The 18,044-nt window shown below is 38.6% G+C and overlaps 1 protein-coding gene across 5 annotated transcripts in view; it reads right to left on the bottom strand.

Moving 5' to 3' along the window:
- Window positions 1-18,044, bottom strand: part of ARNTL2 (aryl hydrocarbon receptor nuclear translocator like 2) — a 55,335-nt gene that overhangs the window by 10,648 nt on the left and 26,643 nt on the right. For 2 of the 5 annotated variants that reach the window (XM_006086775.3, XM_023752325.1), the window contains 10 exons: window positions 15,952-16,031; window positions 14,494-14,586; window positions 13,588-13,702; window positions 12,671-12,814; window positions 5,292-5,529; window positions 4,748-4,854; window positions 4,207-4,357; window positions 2,414-2,472; window positions 1,602-1,698; window positions 1,445-1,510 (listed from right to left, as the gene is read on the bottom strand). In XM_006086775.3, coding sequence (XP_006086837.1) covers window positions 1,445-1,510; window positions 1,602-1,698; window positions 2,414-2,472; window positions 4,207-4,357; window positions 4,748-4,854; window positions 5,292-5,529; window positions 12,671-12,814; window positions 13,588-13,702; window positions 14,494-14,586; window positions 15,952-16,031 — 1,150 coding nt within the window. Of the gene's footprint in view, window positions 1-1,444; window positions 1,511-1,601; window positions 1,699-2,413; window positions 2,473-4,206; window positions 4,358-4,747; window positions 4,855-5,291; window positions 5,530-12,670; window positions 12,815-13,587; window positions 13,703-14,493; window positions 14,587-14,882; window positions 14,924-15,951; window positions 16,032-18,044 lie in introns of those variants that run through there. The other 3 variants (XM_023752327.1, XM_023752324.1, XM_023752326.1) reach the window with 3 other exon arrangements.

Here is an 18,044-nt window from a genome sequence, read left to right on the forward strand (position 1 = left end):
TGGGTTATTATACACACTACCCTTTTGTTCTGTTCTTGTTCTTTTTTTCTATTAACTATGTATTTTAAACAACTTTCCATATTAGCGTATATAGAGCTACCTAATTTTCAACAGTTGCGGAGTACTCCATTGTATGAATATGCCATAACAAGTTATATTTAAATATTTAAAGCACTACTGTGAAAAAAACACATCAATGAATAGTCTTGTTCATAGATCTTTGCAAGGCTGTATAAGGCTATTTGCTCCTGGGGCAGAACTGCTGAGTCTAGGGTTACGTACACTTACATTTCGGATAGGTGTAGTCAAGTTGCCTTCCATAGCAGCTGGACTAATATATCCCCACAAACAGTTTAAGAGTGACTGTTTTCTCACACTCTCACCAATATTATCAAACATTCAAATCTTTGACAGCCTTCTAAATGAAAACAGGCATTTCTTTTAGTTTGTACATATATGTTTTTAACTGTGAGTAGGGTTGAGCAATTTTTAGTTTCTTAGCCATTTGTATCTCTTTCTACTCACGTCCACTGTCTAACATTTTTTATTATTGACTATTTTTAAAAATTGGCTAATAACTTTATTCTTTATACTATATATAAAGTTTAGTACAGATTAAGGTTAGTATATAGTTATATAAAATATACAGTTTAATAACTTTATACTATAAACTCTTCATATATTAAAATGATTAGTCCATTTTGTCATATGAAATACACACATTATGTGCAGTTTATAATTTCTTTTAACTTTGTTAAAATAGTTATAGTTATGCCTAAGTTTTGAGTTTTTATATAATTTATCGCATTTTCTTCTTCATGAATTCTAGATGTACGATGATCCAAACTAAGATTACAAAATTTATACCTCTGTTTAAAATACTTTTATTGGTTTACTTTAAACTCTTTGATTTATTTGGAATTCATATTAGTATAAAGAATAAAAATGGGGCCTAGCTTTCTTTGTTTTCCCAATTGGCTTCAGAGTTATTATAATGCCCTTAACAGTTTAATCTATTTCCTCTTACTGGAGGAAATGCCACTTTTACCATATAATAAATTTCCATATGTGTTTGAATCTTTTCTGAAATCTATTATTTCATTAATCTATTTTCTGAAATATATTTTTTATTAATCAAAATGTTTTTGTGACTATAGCTTTATAATATAATATCTGATCGTTTTAGTCTCAATTTTTTTTTTTTAGAATTTTGCTGGATATTCTAATGTAGTTACTACCACTTGTTGGATTCTAAAAAAAAAAACATTTTGACTGGATTCACATTGAATTCATAGGTTAGTTCAGGGAACACTGACATCCTTACAATACTGAGTCTTCCCATTAAAAAACAACTTATATCGGGAAAGTTATTCAAGTCATCTGCATTTTAACTTTTTTCCCCATGAAGTTCTAGATACTTCTTGTAAAATTTATATCTAATTACCTTTTTATCTGTTTTGTTGCTACCGTAAAGGTGATCTTCTCTTCCATTATATTGTTGAACTGGTTACTGTTTGCATAGAGGAAACACTGATTTTGGAATATTGGTTTTATAAGCATAATAACTTTTCTTGTAATATTTGCAAAAGATGAAACATTACCTTTGTAAGTCCAGAGCTTCATTTGCAATATCTGTGCCGATACTGCCAGCACCAAGCACTGTGCCGGTGCACAGTCCAGGCACACTGACACAGGACTCTAAACAACAGAAGGAAAATTCAATTGAGGACTTTAAAAAAGTATTTATCTTTGGTTGATATATTTCTTTCAAATATTTCTATCTTTAAAAGAAACAGACTAGCCGCATCTTAAATTGTTAGAAACATTCATGCTTTCATTACCAACATAATGCATGATGGTTTAAGATGTTTATTCAAAAGTGTGTATGAATCAATGTGTAGAGAGTCACTGACCTGTAGCCTTTGAGTACAGACAGTTCCCACCCACTTTAATACTGATACTAAAGGCAGAGCAATACTAGTTTATTTTTAATATTTCCTAATATTTTTACTTATGCAAGGGCCATATTATGTAATTCCTGTGGTGAAAAATGGATATAAGCAAAAACTTCCCCTTAATGCTTTTTATTAATGTGGCCAACTGATACTTTGAGTGCCACGAAGTACAAGGAACTGTGCTAGCTGCCAGGGAGAGAGGATGGATAAAACACCATTCCTACTCTCAGAGAACTCAGCCTGTGGTCAGCCCACTGAGTGAACAACGAACTGCAATACAACCTAAGATTATAACGGAGGTGTGACCAAAGTACTGTGTGAATTCTGTGGAGGACAACTGAACCCACAGAAGTCTTTTCAACTTCACCTTGAGATTTTTACCTCTCCAGGACAGAAAAAGATGGTAACAAGAGTAATAGTCTTGGTAATAAGTTTCCATCATTTAAACCTAGGCTTACCTTCCAATGACTGAGAGCTGTAAGGAAGTGACGATGCTCCTCCAGGCTCGCTGTGTCCCCTAGAATTTAGAAACACCAGCAGTGACATCTTTTTTAGATTGGGACACCCACCCAATTCATTGCCAGTAAAATGGTGCTTTTTCTACCATTTTTAAGGAAAGTGTTAGAGTAACTGTATTTAATTTTTTTATATATGCATATTGTTAATATTACCACCAGAGATCAAGGTACTAATGTGCTAAGTACCAAATGCCCTATTACCCTATAAAGTACATGTTGTCATAGTTACAAACTGTCAGTTCATACACTGATGATAAGAAGGCAAGGGTTATTGGAACAGGTAGCCAGATACTGCTGGAAGAGCTTCAGCAGCTTTTAAATAAAGCTAAATATTATAAATAAGGAAATAGGTTTGATGAAACATTGTAGCAATTTAAAAAAAGTACAGAAAAAGAATAAACTTAGAACAGGGCCATGCTAGCATATTGCGCAAATGAGGAAAAGCTGGCTCTTCCTTCATAGACCAGGACTTGGCAAGCAGTGCTTGGGCTGAATTTCTGCTCATCCCTCCACCAAGGGCTCTGCACAGCCACCTGTGGTACCCCAGGCTTAGAAGATGTTCATGCAAAATGATGTGGAGGACAAACAACTTCTTACAGTGATATACAGTTTAAAGTCACATCCATCTCACTTAGTGATGGGATAAGACACAGCCATGGAGGGTAGGAAGGAGAGGTTTGAAGAAAGCACTTCACTGTCATATTTTATACTACGCAAAAAGGGATATATTTTATAAGGGCAAACTTTCAGCTTATCCTAAGAACTAGTGCCAACAGACAGTGAGTGAAGTACTCAATATACACTGAGTGGCCAGATTATTATGACCACCCCATCAGTACTTCGTTGGGCCACCTTTTGCCTTCAATACTGCGGCGATTCTTCTTGGCATTGACTCCATGAGATGTTGAAAGGTGATGCAAGGAATCTGACACCATGCCTGATGAATAGCACTGTCCAGTTCTGTGAGATTTGATGGTTGTGGAACCAGCTGCCTGATGGCTCTATAACTTCATCCCACAAATGCTCAATTGGATTGAGATGTGGTGATTGTGGGGGCCACCTGAGCAAGGTAAAGTCTCCCTCATGTTCTTGAAACCACTCCTGCACAATACGAGCACCGTGGCATGGCGCATGGTCTTGTTGGAAGAAGCCATCTCCATTGGGATACGCCATCAACATGACAGGATGAAGTTGATCAGCAATGATACCTAGGTATGTTGTGCTATTCAGACGTTGTTCCACACGAATTAAAGGGCCCAAATCATGCCAGGAAAACATGCCCCAAACCATAACACTGCCCCCACCAGCCTGAAGGGTTGTACTCATGCATGTGGGGTGCATGCTTTCATGCTGTTTCCGCCAAATTCTCACTCTGCCATCTGCATGATGCAACTGGAAACGTGATTCATCGAACCACATGACTTTTTCCCAATGCTCGACTGTCCAATCCTTATGTTCCTGTGCGATTGGAGACGTTTTATCTTGGTAACTGCAGACAGTAAAGGTATTGGAACAGGCCTTTGGCTTCCATATCCCATACGATGCAGTGCACGGCTAATTTGCCTACAAACGTCAGGTGGTCATAATAATCTGGCCACTCAATGTATATCTCAGTTGTAATATAAAGCCAGAAGGTAAGACAGTTTTAATGAGTTAGCAAGATGAGAAGAGGAAAGCAAAGATATTCATTTGAAATTAATAAAAGGTCTTACGAACATAAAAAAATTACTTACAAAACTAAAGTGTTGACAGACACAATATATTCCAGTTCTTTGGTCCAAGGATTTGTGAAACTAAACCACTGGCTTTTTAAAGTTACAAAAGAGCCATCTTTTGCTCTGAATTTGTATGAATCTGTAAATATTTTCTCTTTACTCTGTAGAACTTAACAAGAAAAGATCATAATTAGTATAACAGTCTACCACTATATAAATCAAACTTTTGAGGATTAATTCAAGTTTTGGATTTCACAGGAATGAGAAATTAAGAGTTGAAGCTACAATTAAAAAGTACCCAAACCTGCCAGAACCGGTTTGGCTCAGGGGATAGAGCGTTGGCCTGCGGACTCAAGGGTCCCAGGTTCGATTCCAGTCAAGGGCATGTACCTTGGTTGCAGGCACATCCCCAGTGGGGGGCGTACAGGAGGCAGCTGATCGATGTTTCTCATCGATGTTTCTGGCTCTCTATCCCTCTCCCTTCCTCTCTGTAAAAAATCAATAAAATATATTTAAAAAAAATAAAAAGTACCCAAACCTTACCCCACTCAATGCATACCTGCTTTGTGCTTGTTAGTCAATTTACTATGGTCATCTTGATGAAAATATTCATAACAAGAAGTTCCCAAAAGTTCCTGAGGCAGATATCCTAAAATTGCTGTTGCCCTGGTTGTAAAATTAAAAAGAAACTTAGAATTGGTGAACAAATTCCTTCCAGAATCCTGAAGGTCCATACATGGTCAGGACAGTAGGGAAGTGGACTCGGGGAGGAGTAACTCAGGGGCATCACTAACCCAGACCAGAGCTGCAAAACAGAATGGACACCCAGGCACGAGGCTACTCCAGAGGACACCCACCCAATCCACTGCCAGTGAAATTGTGGCCAGAGACCCAGGCCCAGTTTCTGCGCCACTGGCTAAGAAATATTCCAAGTTTACATTTTGGCTTGAACAAATTTACTGGTAATATCCATATTGTTATTTCATTTAAACTTTATTTCCTGTTTTGAAGCCTTAAAAGAAAAAGTCCAACAGTCCTAAGCCACATTTTAATAGCCTTCAATATCCCATTGAACTCTAGTCATTAAGGCATACAAATGTTACCTTTGGTCCACATAGACAAATTTTCCATTCTTTGCAAAACGGGTTATAAATTCAGTTGGTTTCACTTTAACCTCTCCACTGTTCTGTGGGACAGTATTTGGATATAATCTCCCAATGGCAACAAGGCAGGTGAAATTGCTGTCTTCCTTATTGTTCCTTTCTTCTTCCATTCCAATAATATTTGTAGGCCAGCTTCTCAAGTAACCAGTGCAGTGGACAGTGCAGAATTTCCTATGATCTAATTCAAAAGTTTTTTTTAAAAGAGCATTTGTCAATTATATCTCAATAAAACTGGGGGGAAAAAGATAAAATAGCATTTGAATCATTATGAATTCTTACATTTCTTACATTGACATGAGTTATAATGTGCTTTGAAATACTCAAATAATGTATTTCATTGAAATCATATTGTGTTTGACCAGTTTATTCTTAATGGGTTATTTTCCCTCAGGAATTAAACTATAAGTACTATATCAAAAAGTAAGCAGACTGCTTTAATTTAGGTTTAAACAGGTCTATATTTATTTATTTCTAAGTCAATTTTTAAAAATATTGTAATTTATATGTTAGAAAAAGTTAAACTTCATGCTCTCTTGCCCTTAGCCACAAAGATACTGTTTTCAGCTTATTAAAATTTTGATATAATTTATATTCATAAATTCAAAGGATAATTATGTATACATTCTTAAATTTCTTATGTTAGTACTTATAATGGTTATACTAGATTATAGACAAAGTTTAGAGACCACTTGGAGAAATTTATAATAAATGTATTATAAAAATAAAATTTGACTCAAATTTCACTTTCAGAAAAAAAAAAAAATCCCAAGCTTAACTCACAGGAAAAGTTTGTCAAACAGGTCCAACTAGAAAAATAAAAAAACTGAAGATAATCCGTATGCTCAAATACCAGGAAATGCTTAAGAAAACAATGAAATGCAACACAGGCATAAAAGGCAGGCAGTCCACAGAGTATGGCAATCCACACAAAAAGTGACTTGAAGATTAAAAAGAAGAAAAAAAGGGCTAGTAAAAATTACCTCAACCATTTGTGATAACCTTTAGAAAAGACCAGGACAGTCACTGTTTTAAATCAGCACTATTTGATAAGACTTTTACTACAACGATTCTTTTAAAACAGCAATAGTATCAGCAAAGATTTATAGCACACTTGATGAGCTATGCTCTGTTTTAAGTGCTTTAAATGTATAATTCATACACTAATGTATAATTAGTCCTGTGCGGTGTTCTACTCTTGTCCCCACTGTGTTAGGAAACTGAGAGTTAACACCAAGGTCACGGCAGGGAGGGTGGAGCCAAGGTTTACATCCAGACAAGCTGGCTCCAGAGCTCCCTCTCTGAGCCACCAATGCCCTGCTATTTGATGACAGTGAGTGCTCTGTCACAGGGGTCCAAACAGGACTTGCCTGGATAATGGGGGGGAGGAGGGTTACAAAAAGGTATTCCAGTTAGAGGGAACAGCCACTGCAAACTGAGAGTCAAGAGATAGCAGTCAGACGTGGCTGGAGCATGGTTTGCGATGGGGAAATGGCGACAGAGCAGGCAACAGTTTGACTTTTGTAAGCCATGCACAGGACCTTGTGTTCAACACCTAACACACATCACCTCCTCCATGGTCCAAAGGTACCTTAAATTACAAGTCATTCTCCCTTCCAACCCTGAACCAAGTTCATCACTTAACCCTTATCCTGTTTAATGTCACCATCATCAACCCAGGGAAGTATGCTGGCGCCAAAGACCAGAGAAAGAGGTCAAAGAGAATCACAGGGGTCAGACACTGTAAACCAGATGGGGTGCCCTTGAAGGGGTAGGTGCTGAGAGGCTACGTCATGTGGAACTGACAGCATCTGCCACACTTGCGCAAGAAGCCAATGGATTCTGGGTGCATTACTGTATGACTGATTATCTTACTAAGATAAACTTAAGAAATACCTAAGATGTTTGGAAGTGGTCACCCATCCTTCATCAACCTTTGATTTCACAAGTTGAGATACAAGAGAAATTTTATTCTTATCTTAGAATCCTTTTCAATGTCTAAATCTATGACATTAGAATCAGGGTAGAAATCATGTTTTTAGTGTCACTCTTGCTATTTTTTTCTAAACTTTTACTATGGAAAATCTCAAACACACAAAAAATCAGAGAGAATAGTACAGTTGACCCTTGAACAATGTGGTATGTGGGCTGACCAGAAGCCTTACCAATAACAAGTCAATGAACACATTTTGCGCATTATATGTATTATATACTACACTCTTGCAATAAAGCTAAAGAAAATAAAATATTAAGAAAATCATGAGAAAATACATGTACGGTGTTTATTAAAAAAAAATCTGCATGTCCACACAGTTCAAACCTATGTTGCTATGAGTGACTGGTGGCTAATTTTGGAAATAGCCATTCCATAAATCTTAAATTCAGTTTTAATTATCATTAAAAGGGCTGTTTTCTACTCTCTTTTTTAATATTTAAATGTAACTAAGACAAAACTATGGAGTCAAAAGATTAGTGTTTGCTAGGGGTGGTGGTGGTAAGAGATGAATAGGCAGAGCACAGAATTTTTATGAAGATAATTTGTATGATATTATAATGATGGACATATGTCATTATATATTTGTCTAAACCCACAAAATGTACAACAGCAAGAATGAACTCTAAGGTAAATTATGGACTTTGGGTGATTATGATGTGTCAATGTGGGTTTCATCCTTGGTGAAAAAAATATATATACCATTCTGGTGGAAGATGTTGATAATGGGGGAAGCTATGCATGTGTGGGGGCCAAGAATATAAGGAAAATCTCTCTAACTCTCTCAATTTTGTTGCAAACCTAAAACTGCTCTAAAAAATAGTCTTATCCTGGCTGGTGTGGTTCAGTGGTTGAGCATCGTCCAATGAACCAAGAGGTTGCTGGTTCAATTCCTGGTCAGGGCACATGCCAGGGTTGGGCTCGAAGGGGGTGTGCAGAAGGCAGTCAATCGATGTTTTTATCTCTTTATCCCTCTCCCTTCCTCTCTCTCTAAAAAATAAATCAATAAAAACATTTTTAAAAAATAGTCTTAAAAATAACAAAAAAAGTTAATGTAACATGTCATGGTAAAAGGGAAGAAAAATACCCTTATTAACTTTCATCATTAATAGGGAGTGATCTTAAAATAGTCAATGACATTGGCTAATCATTACTGGAAAGAATGATTTAGTAGTAACTATATGCAAAATGTTTATTTCACTCGACAGACCTTCTCCTTGGTTAAGCACAATCCAAAATGATCACATGTGTGGGAAGTCATCCATGTGGTGTACCAGGGATCCATTGTGCCGTTAACCTCATCCTGGTCCAGGCATCTGTCTACATGTCTGTCTGTAGGCAGTTCTCAAACACCAGGCACTGCGAGGAAGGGCCTTACTGATTGTTAACACATGCCCTTACCATTCCTTAGGCCAGACTGGCCTCATGCCTTTGGCCCACAGCGCTGGAGTGTCAAGTGAATATTTGGTTCAAGTGCTTGAGCAGACTAAAAAGTTCTTTGAGAAGCTATGTAACTCCCAGTGCAGGCATCTGTGTGGCCCAGCTTGATGTGGGACTGAACCTCCGTGTGTGGGCAGAAGTGCATTCCTACAAGGGAAGCCAACCCCTAGATGTGTTTCCACTGCAGAAATCGCCGAGGGTGGCTCTCTGTCATTAATAGCCTTTGGCATCTAGGCAGCTCCTCTCATAGGTGGCGCGGCAGAGTGGAAGGCATACAGATGTTAATGCTAGATTTGACTCTGCCACTTTCTCTGTGACTTTAGACAAACTGCATAACCTTTTAGGGCTTCAGTTTCCTCATCTGCAAAATGGGGGTGGTTTGCACAGTACTGTTATGCAGATTGAATTAGGTACTTAAGCAAAATGCTGGGCATATAGATTTTAAATAATTACTAATTTTCTTCTTGCCCTTTTATTTTCCTTCTTTTTTCTCTGAGTCACAAATAATGGCTTTCATTTACTGAGTGCTTACTAGGAGCCAAGCACTGCACTTAGCCACATGCAATCCTAACCCTGCTCCCATGAGCTATAGTATACCTATCTTATCAGTCTGTGAGGACTGCCGTAACAAAATACCACAGACTGGGTGACTTAACCGATAGAAATTTACTTTTCTCACAGTTCTGGTGGCTAGAAGTTCAGGATCAAGGGGTTGGCTGTTTGGTTTCTCCTGGGGCCTCTGCTTCACTTGCAGACAGGAGACGCTCATGTGTTCTCACGTGGCCTCCTCTCTGTGGGGGTGCATTCCAGGTGTCTCTCCCTCTTCTTGTGAAACACCAGTCCTACTGGATTAGGGCCACACTCCTATGACCTCACTTACCCTTCATTCCTTCGTTAAAGGCCCTATCTCCAGGTCCCCTCACATGGGGAGCTAGGGCTTCCACTTCAATATGTGCGTTATGGGGAAACAGTGCAGCCCATCACCCCATTTTCCACAGATTGAGAGGAGCCTGCCTAAGATGGCACAGTTGTTAAGCAGCAGACCCGACATTAAAACCTTAATAAATTCAGAGCCCAGGCCCTTTCCACTCCGTCCTAAAACCCGGCCACCAGCATGGCTGATGTGAAGCAGAGCTTAGATGAGAACCTGGAACATTAGAGGGACTTAAAAATCTGTCAGTTCCTTCAGCTCATCACAGAATTCAACTATTAATCAGCTTTTATTGACCATTTGCCAAATATTCTTAAAATATCTGTAGTTTTTCCAGTAAGATTATCAATATTTATTTCAAAGGAAAGAATATTTCCCTGCCTCTCCTATAAATCTCAAACTTGTAATAATAAATTTTTTTTAAAAAATCCTTTTAGAAACCACATGGAAGTACCAAAGTTTGATTATTACATTCTTCAAGAATGATGTTTAGATTTTTTTTAACCTATGACTATACACATGTGTTTTTGCTTAAGATTCAATATTTACAAGACTGCCTCAAAATACTATGACAGAACCACGCAGCTGTCTAAAGGGTGTGTAACTTTCCTTTTTGTATCTTTGCAAAGGGTTAAAAGACCACACATGGAAAGTTTTATACTTCCAAGATTATCATCAGCAACTGACTTGGGCTCCCATAGCTAAGAAAAATCCACCAAGTTGGATATATTCAGTCATATGCTGTCCTAGAATTTCACACAAAAAATGAAGTAAAAAAATCTAAGGTGACACAAAGAAGAAAGAGCCAGACAAGGCAGAGTCCTACCACCAATTTGTGACTTGTAGTTCCGTATTTCAAACCAAACTGTAGAGTGCCCATTGAATAAACACATTTATCTCCCATAAGCCCCAGATTCCTTTGGCTCCCACTACAGAGCCTTTTCATTTTACTTCTGGGAGCTATGATACAGAAAATGGTCCAAGCTGTTTGCTGTCTTAGCCTCGGATCCCATGACAAACGATCACAGACTGGGTGGCTTAACCAACAGATATTTATTTCCTCACAATTGTAGAGGCTGGAATTCTGAGATCAGGATGGGCGCATAGCTGAGTTCTGGTGAGGGTTCATAGACCTACCATATAGCTTTGTGCTCACAGACTGTAAACTCTCGGGTGTCTCTTCTTTTAAGGGCACTAATCACATCATGAGGGCCCCACTCTCATGACTTCACCTAAACCAAAGATTTAGGTGAATTAAATACATTGTAATTCCTCGGGGGCCAGAGGTGACCCGGAGATCAGGGGAAGGCGATGCCCCCATCACATCTCAAAGATCCCATCTCCAAATACCATCACATTGAGGGGTGAGAGGTTCAACAAATGAATTTTAGGGGACACAATTCAGTCCATAGCATTTGCTAAAAACTTCTTGGGATAAAAACTTTTTAAATATGTCCCAATTGCTTCTTGGGCAAAACAAAAACATTACAATGTATTTAATTCACTGGATTCTTAACTATTCTTTGGGCTCTGAGTCAATTATGTGGTCCACCAATCAGGAACAAAGGACAGGAGAACGGTCACTTATGCCATCAGTAAATGTGTGAATATCTATATGCGAGGAACTATGGAGACACGAATCTCTCATTCTAGTGTGAGAGGCAAATATAAAAGAATATAATTTCAATACAGTGTGGAAACGGCAGCAAATATAATAGATGCTCAGTTTTATGAATAGACTAGAGGCCCAGTGCATGAAAATTCATGCACTGGATGGGGGGTCCCTCAGCCTGGCCTGCCCCCTCTCACAGTCCTCGGGGGCCGGAGGTGACCCGGAGATCAGGGGAAGGCGATGCCCCCATCACATCTCTGCTGCTGCCACTGCCAGCAGCGCAAGCCTTGGCCGGCCCTGGTTACCTGAGCCTCGGGCGGCCCTGGGCGGCTGGGCAGCCACCATCTGAGGCTTGCCTGCACCTCGGGCCAGCCCTGGGGGGCTGGGGGGCTGAGGGGACTGGGGGACTCCAGAGGCAGGTGCACAACAGCATGAGGGTCAATTAACATATTCCCTCTTTATTAGATAGGATTACCAAAAGTGGGTACCCAGGACTCAAGCCAATCAGAAAGGGGAGGGTGTCAGAGAAGGTTTCCTGGAAAAGAGATGTTGCCTGTGTTTTCATGGTCGTGACCTGTCCATAGGCTTGCATTCTCCATTCCTTCCAGCAAGATGGCCTGGGGCTGCCGCTGGTATTCTGTTTTGAAGATTTGAGCCTGGTAAACTTCTGGAAGGTGCCAGAGCCATAGACTTAGCAGGCTCGATCTTCTCTTCCATACTGGGCACTTCTCAACTCAGGATTCAACTTTCACTATGGTGGACAAGCATGTCACCAAGCTGTCCTCTTAAAACTTCAATGTGTCCACTGCTCATTCCTTAGGGTCTGCCTTATTGGGGAACAGATCTTTTGAAATGTATCTTGAGGTTCTCCCAGCTGGTCTACATGTCTTCACCCCCTCTAATGTTAATATGAACTCCTAAAGGAGGATACCTAGGGTGTGTACTTTGGTTCTTTATAATCCACTGCAGTGAGGGCAGTGGTCACTCAGCTCCCACTAGACCTAATACAACACAGAGCAATCTTCCTCCCTATCAGGCTAGGGCCGTGGTCGGCAAACTGCGGCTCGCGAGACACATGCGGCTCTTTGGCCCCTTGAGTGTGGCTCTTCCTAAGCCTTAGGAGTACCCTAATTAAGTTAATAACAATGTACCTACCTATATAGTTTAAGTTTAAAAAATTTGGCTCTCAAAAGAAATTTCAATCATTGTACTGTTGATATTTGGCTCTGCTGACTAATGAGTTTGCCGACCACTGGGCTAGGGGGGTCAGCTAAAGTGCAGAGATGTTAATTAGGACACTAACTTCATACCCACGCCTTAAACCACCTGGCACTTCACAACGATACCTTTCTTCGTTGCATCGGGTGAGCAGTCGTGCTCTTCTTTGACAGAGACTTTACAACTCTTCATCCGACAGAAAAAGGACCGTCTGGAGCCAGAGCACACTCGAGTCCTTCTGCCATGGACATTACTGTGAACTTGCAAACCCGCTTGCACAGGAGGAAGAGGCAAGAGAATAGGTAGAAAAGAATATTTTTAAGCAATTTTGAAATTTATCTCCTAACACTTTTCTGATCATCTATTACATTTTCTATATATAGAAAAGAAATGGTTATTTAAAACAGTATCAATGTAAGCCAGAAAGTGAAACATACCAAAAAATGTACATGTCAAGCAATCATATTTTTGATAACTTACAAACTTTCAACTTATTTTTATACCCCCCCGAAGGGGTGGAGCATAAAGATCATTTTAAATGAAATAAAAGTTAAAAAGAAAAAAAACCTCAATTATAATAGTAATCAATGGCAAAAAGTATCATTATTTTACATTATAAATGATTATTTGGCACTAAGCATTTTCAGAGAAGGTAAGCATTTTCAGAGAAAATAAAGAATACTTATAACTCCCAAGCAATATTATACATGGTGTTTCAGAATGAATAGACCTAACCCATATAAGAGAATAATTCTCTCTCAGCAATAGCTGAATAGTGAAAACTTCAGCAATTTTTTATCCCAAAAGATACTTTCTTGTGAAGATTTTATTAGCATACAAAAAGAGTGAATATGAAGCAATCACATTTTCCTCAAAGCATCTTCATATGAATATAGTATTTATTTTTATATGAATACAGGAATTGTCTATATAATTATATTGTGTTTTTTTAAAAATCTAACTTTTCAAGAACATTGTATAGCTGTACTTTTAAGTACTAATTATATTTACATGAAATGGTAAGCACACTGAGATGAGCACTTACTTTTAACATCTATTAACTTCTCTCTTGGTGAAATGTCAGAAGACAGCTGTTCCTTTACTTTGGCAACATCTTTTGGATGTAAGAAGTCAAATAAGCTCTGTCCAGTCAAACTAGCCTATATATAAAGTAGACATTCATTTAAAATCAGTACCATAATTTTCCTACCTATCTTCATACAGACATAATACTTTCTTTTGTTAAAATTGTTTTTAGTTAATCTCAAAGATGCATCTACTACACTGTCTGAGAACAACAGTGTTAAAAGCAGGGTCATACCTGTAGATAGAAAAAGAAATACATGCACAGCCAGCCATAACTGGGTACACACAAACACCTCACCACTGGTATTCTGTTTACTCTCATTAACTCTTGTTAACATTCCCCCATTCATATATGTTACTTCTAAGTCATATTAGGATTTATTTTAAACTTTAACCTTGGCGCCCTAGCTGGTTTGGCTCAGTGGATAGAGCGCTGGACTGCAGACTAGAAGGTCCTGGGTTTGATTCCCGTCAAAAACACATGCTTGGGTTGCGGGCTCAATCCCCAGCAGGGGGCGTGCAGGAGGCAGCCAATCAATGATTCTCTCTCATCATTGGTATTTCTCTCTCCCTCTCCCTTCCTCTCTGAAATCAATAAAAAATATATTAAAAAAATAAATAAAAAATAAACTTTACCCTTGGTAAAAGTAAAGCGAGTATATTATCATATCATATGGAAGTCACAAAATAACTGTGAATTTATGGTGTAACTTAGATTTAACACTCTGTTAAAAAAGTTACCATACTATCAAAAGACAAAATCCAACCCAGGACACAGCCCAATAGAAAAAAGGGTTCAGAAAAAGAGCTCTGAAATCTTTGTTCAAAAAATCTAAACATAGCGTGGGAAATATCCTTTGCATACCTGATCATAATTAAGTATTTTGGAGACTGACTTAGAAACGAAGAGAATTTTTCCTCTTTCACATCCAACCACAAACAGGAAGCCTTCTGCAGTCTAGGATATAAAAATACAAAAATAAATTTTAAAAATATCATCTGTCTTTCTCACACACATCCATTCCCTTTCTGAGGAAACTGTTGTAGCAATAAAACCAACAGAGTGGTCATAAATGTAGTAAAATTAATTTTAAGAAATTGTCTTAAGATGTATATAAATAGATTTATAAAGAACATTACCTTGGACCCCTGACTAAATTAATATGTTTTTTTTTTCACATGGGAAGTTCAGCCAGGGATTATTTAGTTAAATATTTCACAATGTAAAAATTACCTATACCAAATTCCACACACCTGCATACAGAAACTCCGTAGAGATACCCATCAGTAACGACTGCCTGTGGATGTGTGCAGATGGAAAGATGTGCATACTGGGGACGAGGAAGGCATGAAAGTATTTTACTGTACATCTTTTTATACTTCTTGAATAATGATAAGCTATTAATCAAAACTAAGTTTTAAGAATTCTCATAGATGGCAACTTCCATAAGTATACCCAGTAAATCCCTTGTGCAGCAACCTTGGAAATGGATATGTGTGGACAGAGGAAGAGTCTGGCACTCCCACCTGACATTTCTTAAACTAATGTTTACCAACTGGAAACAAACATGGCGTGAATTAGGCAGACGTGTTCTGGGGGTTATATTAAGTTATGGCTTTAAAAAAAAATCAGTGAGAAAGCTTCCAAAGCATACTATATATTTCACCGTCTTTAAAAATACTTTTGTTGTCTGCAAAAAATCTGTTATATTTGTATCAGGAATATGATATTTAAATTCAGCTGTTCAAATAAAAGAGGGACATGAGGAATCTTTTTGTTTAACCAAACTATAGGTTAAAGCCCAGTAGTCATAACACAAGATCAAGACACTTAGTCCTGGGGGCAGGATGAGCCAATGACGTGGTCATATTTTCCATGTCAAATAAACCTCTAGACCAGTGAATCCAAAAACCCATGCCAAAGCCTGGCCTAACAACTCATTAAGTAAGCAGTGGCTGGCTCATGGGCAGAGAACAGGATCCTGAAGGAACAGGATACAAGACAGACGGCTCTGCAGGAGGTACCGGTGAGGACTAGGTCCTAGCGTATGAGAGGTGAGTGCACTCGGCAGTGTGAGGGGCTTGGCGTTAAAGACGAGCCTTGCTCCATATTTTAGGAAGTGCCTCGCTTCCCTCTCTACTTTCATTAGCCCAAACTAAGACATGGTTACTTGTGTAAGTTAAATTTTATATTAAAGGAAATTTGGTGTAATGTAGAGACCTGTATGTTTAGAACAGAAAGCAAACTAAAGGAAATCTGCCTCCCATTCAAATAGAAATGAAAGGGCAAATGCAACTTAGGCAAATACATTTCTTTATTTACCTTAAGGACTAGGTGTCTGAGCTCATTATCCTGAATAAATGAAGGTCGATAAATATCTCCTGCATAAGAACTTCTCATACCTAAAAATAAGCAAGTCAAAAAGTTACTAAAAATATAGTAGGGTTGGGTTGGACATGTGGTAGGTGCTCAGTGAACATTAGTGATGCTGCCACTGGTGAGAACAGTGATGGTACTTGTAGCGCATCCTACGACCTCTCCTGTGATCGTTCTCTTTCTTTATCACTAGATTAAGAAGTCCTGCGTTTAGAATGTAAATTCTTGGAACCACTATTCCTTTATAGATTCAAATGTGCAGATAGTAAGAGCTGTATGTAAAAAAAAAAAAATCAACTAATACATCATCTATAACATTATAATAGGTAACAATATTCAAAAATCTAGTTATTTTTATATCTTAGCTTAATAAAACTAATCTCATATGAACTACCTTGAATGGGGCGATTCTGGAATTCTAAACAAATTTCATGGATTCATAGGATTTTGCATATGACCCTTTAAACATCACATGGCGACTTCTGCTACTTTAAAGTAATATATTTCTGCTAATATAAATAAAATAATTCTTTTTACATCCTTAGCACAGAGCTTATTGTATTAAAATGAAATTCTCTAAAGCATCTGAAGAGCTAATGAGGAATTATCAGCTCAAAACAGGAATGCTTGAGGGCATCCAACAACCCTGACACAGGAAAACCCTGCATGGCCACAAGGGGGCGCAGAAGACAGTCCACCAACCAAGGTGTGCTGTCCCCAGATAACTCTGAGAGAGGGTGATTCCGAGGTAAATCAATGCTCTCTCCTTTATACTTCCCAACCTCCTTACCCCCAACCCCCTCCTTCTGAGGACTGCAAGGAAACTTGCTTTTGCAAGAGAAATTTTAACCACGAATTGACTCTTGAATGGATTAACAGCCCAAACTCACCAATTACCTAAATGGTGGGAGGAAAACAAAGCCAGAAAATAAAAAACATCTCTTATTATGATTTGGTAAAGTGTTTTTCTCAGACTGGTAGCACCCCTGAGAATCTGGCATAAGCAAAAGAAAATCTTCTCTTCTGGAATCTACCTTCTAGGTAGGCCTCAAAGAATTCACTGAGTGATTTCTTGTTACTACTACACAGCAGCCAGACAGGAGAGCATTGAGAAAGGGCTAAAAGATTCAGACTCTGAGTGCTATGCTAGGATTCAGCAATAAATCAACCTGAGCAAGGCAGTGACATTTCCAGGTCTGGCCCGAAGCAGAAGCGTGCCAGGGAAACCCTGATAGTATAAACCAGCAGGAAGGGGCGAGCCCTGGTGAGGTGAGTGAATGAGTAAGTGAGGACGTGCTGAGGAGAAACAGAGGGAGTGAGAGCAGAGCTGGAACCAGGGTGAGGAGAGTTAATAAAACGCATGCTGTGATATGCTGTACACCTGCCAACGATGGGCAGGTAACAAATATGACTAATTTCTGATGGCAAAAACAAATGAGGAAACAATCACTTTTGTTACAGTGTTCATCGGGTTAAAAAAAAAAAGTCAACATGACAATAATAATAATGATCGTTATAATGAGAATAATCATTATAATGATAATTACAGGCCCAATGCATGAAATTTGTGCAAGGGGCTCGGCCCTCGAAGCCCCGGCTTTGTCCAGACGGTCTCGTTCTGCTGTTTGGTCTAATTAGCATATTAGCTCTTTATTATAAAGGATAGGATAATGGTCAAAATACCAACTATTTCTTCTCCTCCCCTTACCACCACTTCCATTGTTAGTAAACACTGTGCTCACCTTGTATATGCATTATTCTTTACTCTAAACAACAATCCTATGAGACAAATGAATTATCCCTATTTTACAGCTATGGAAGTTGAGGATTAGAAAGTCACGCCCTAACTGGTTTGGCTCAGTGGATAGAGCGTCAGCCTGCAGACTGAAGGGTCCCAGGTTCCAGTCAAGGGCATGTACCTTGGTTGCGGGCACATCCCCAGTAGGCAGCTGATTGATGTTTCTAACTCTCTATCCCTCTCCCTTCCTCTCTGTAAAAATCAATAAAATATATTATAAAAAAAAAAAAAGAAAGTTAAG

Source organism: Myotis lucifugus, unplaced genomic scaffold (assembly GCF_000147115.1).
Source record: "Myotis lucifugus unplaced genomic scaffold, Myoluc2.0 scaffold_30, whole genome shotgun sequence".
In the NCBI taxonomy this organism is placed as follows: Eukaryota; Metazoa; Chordata; class Mammalia; order Chiroptera; family Vespertilionidae; genus Myotis; species Myotis lucifugus.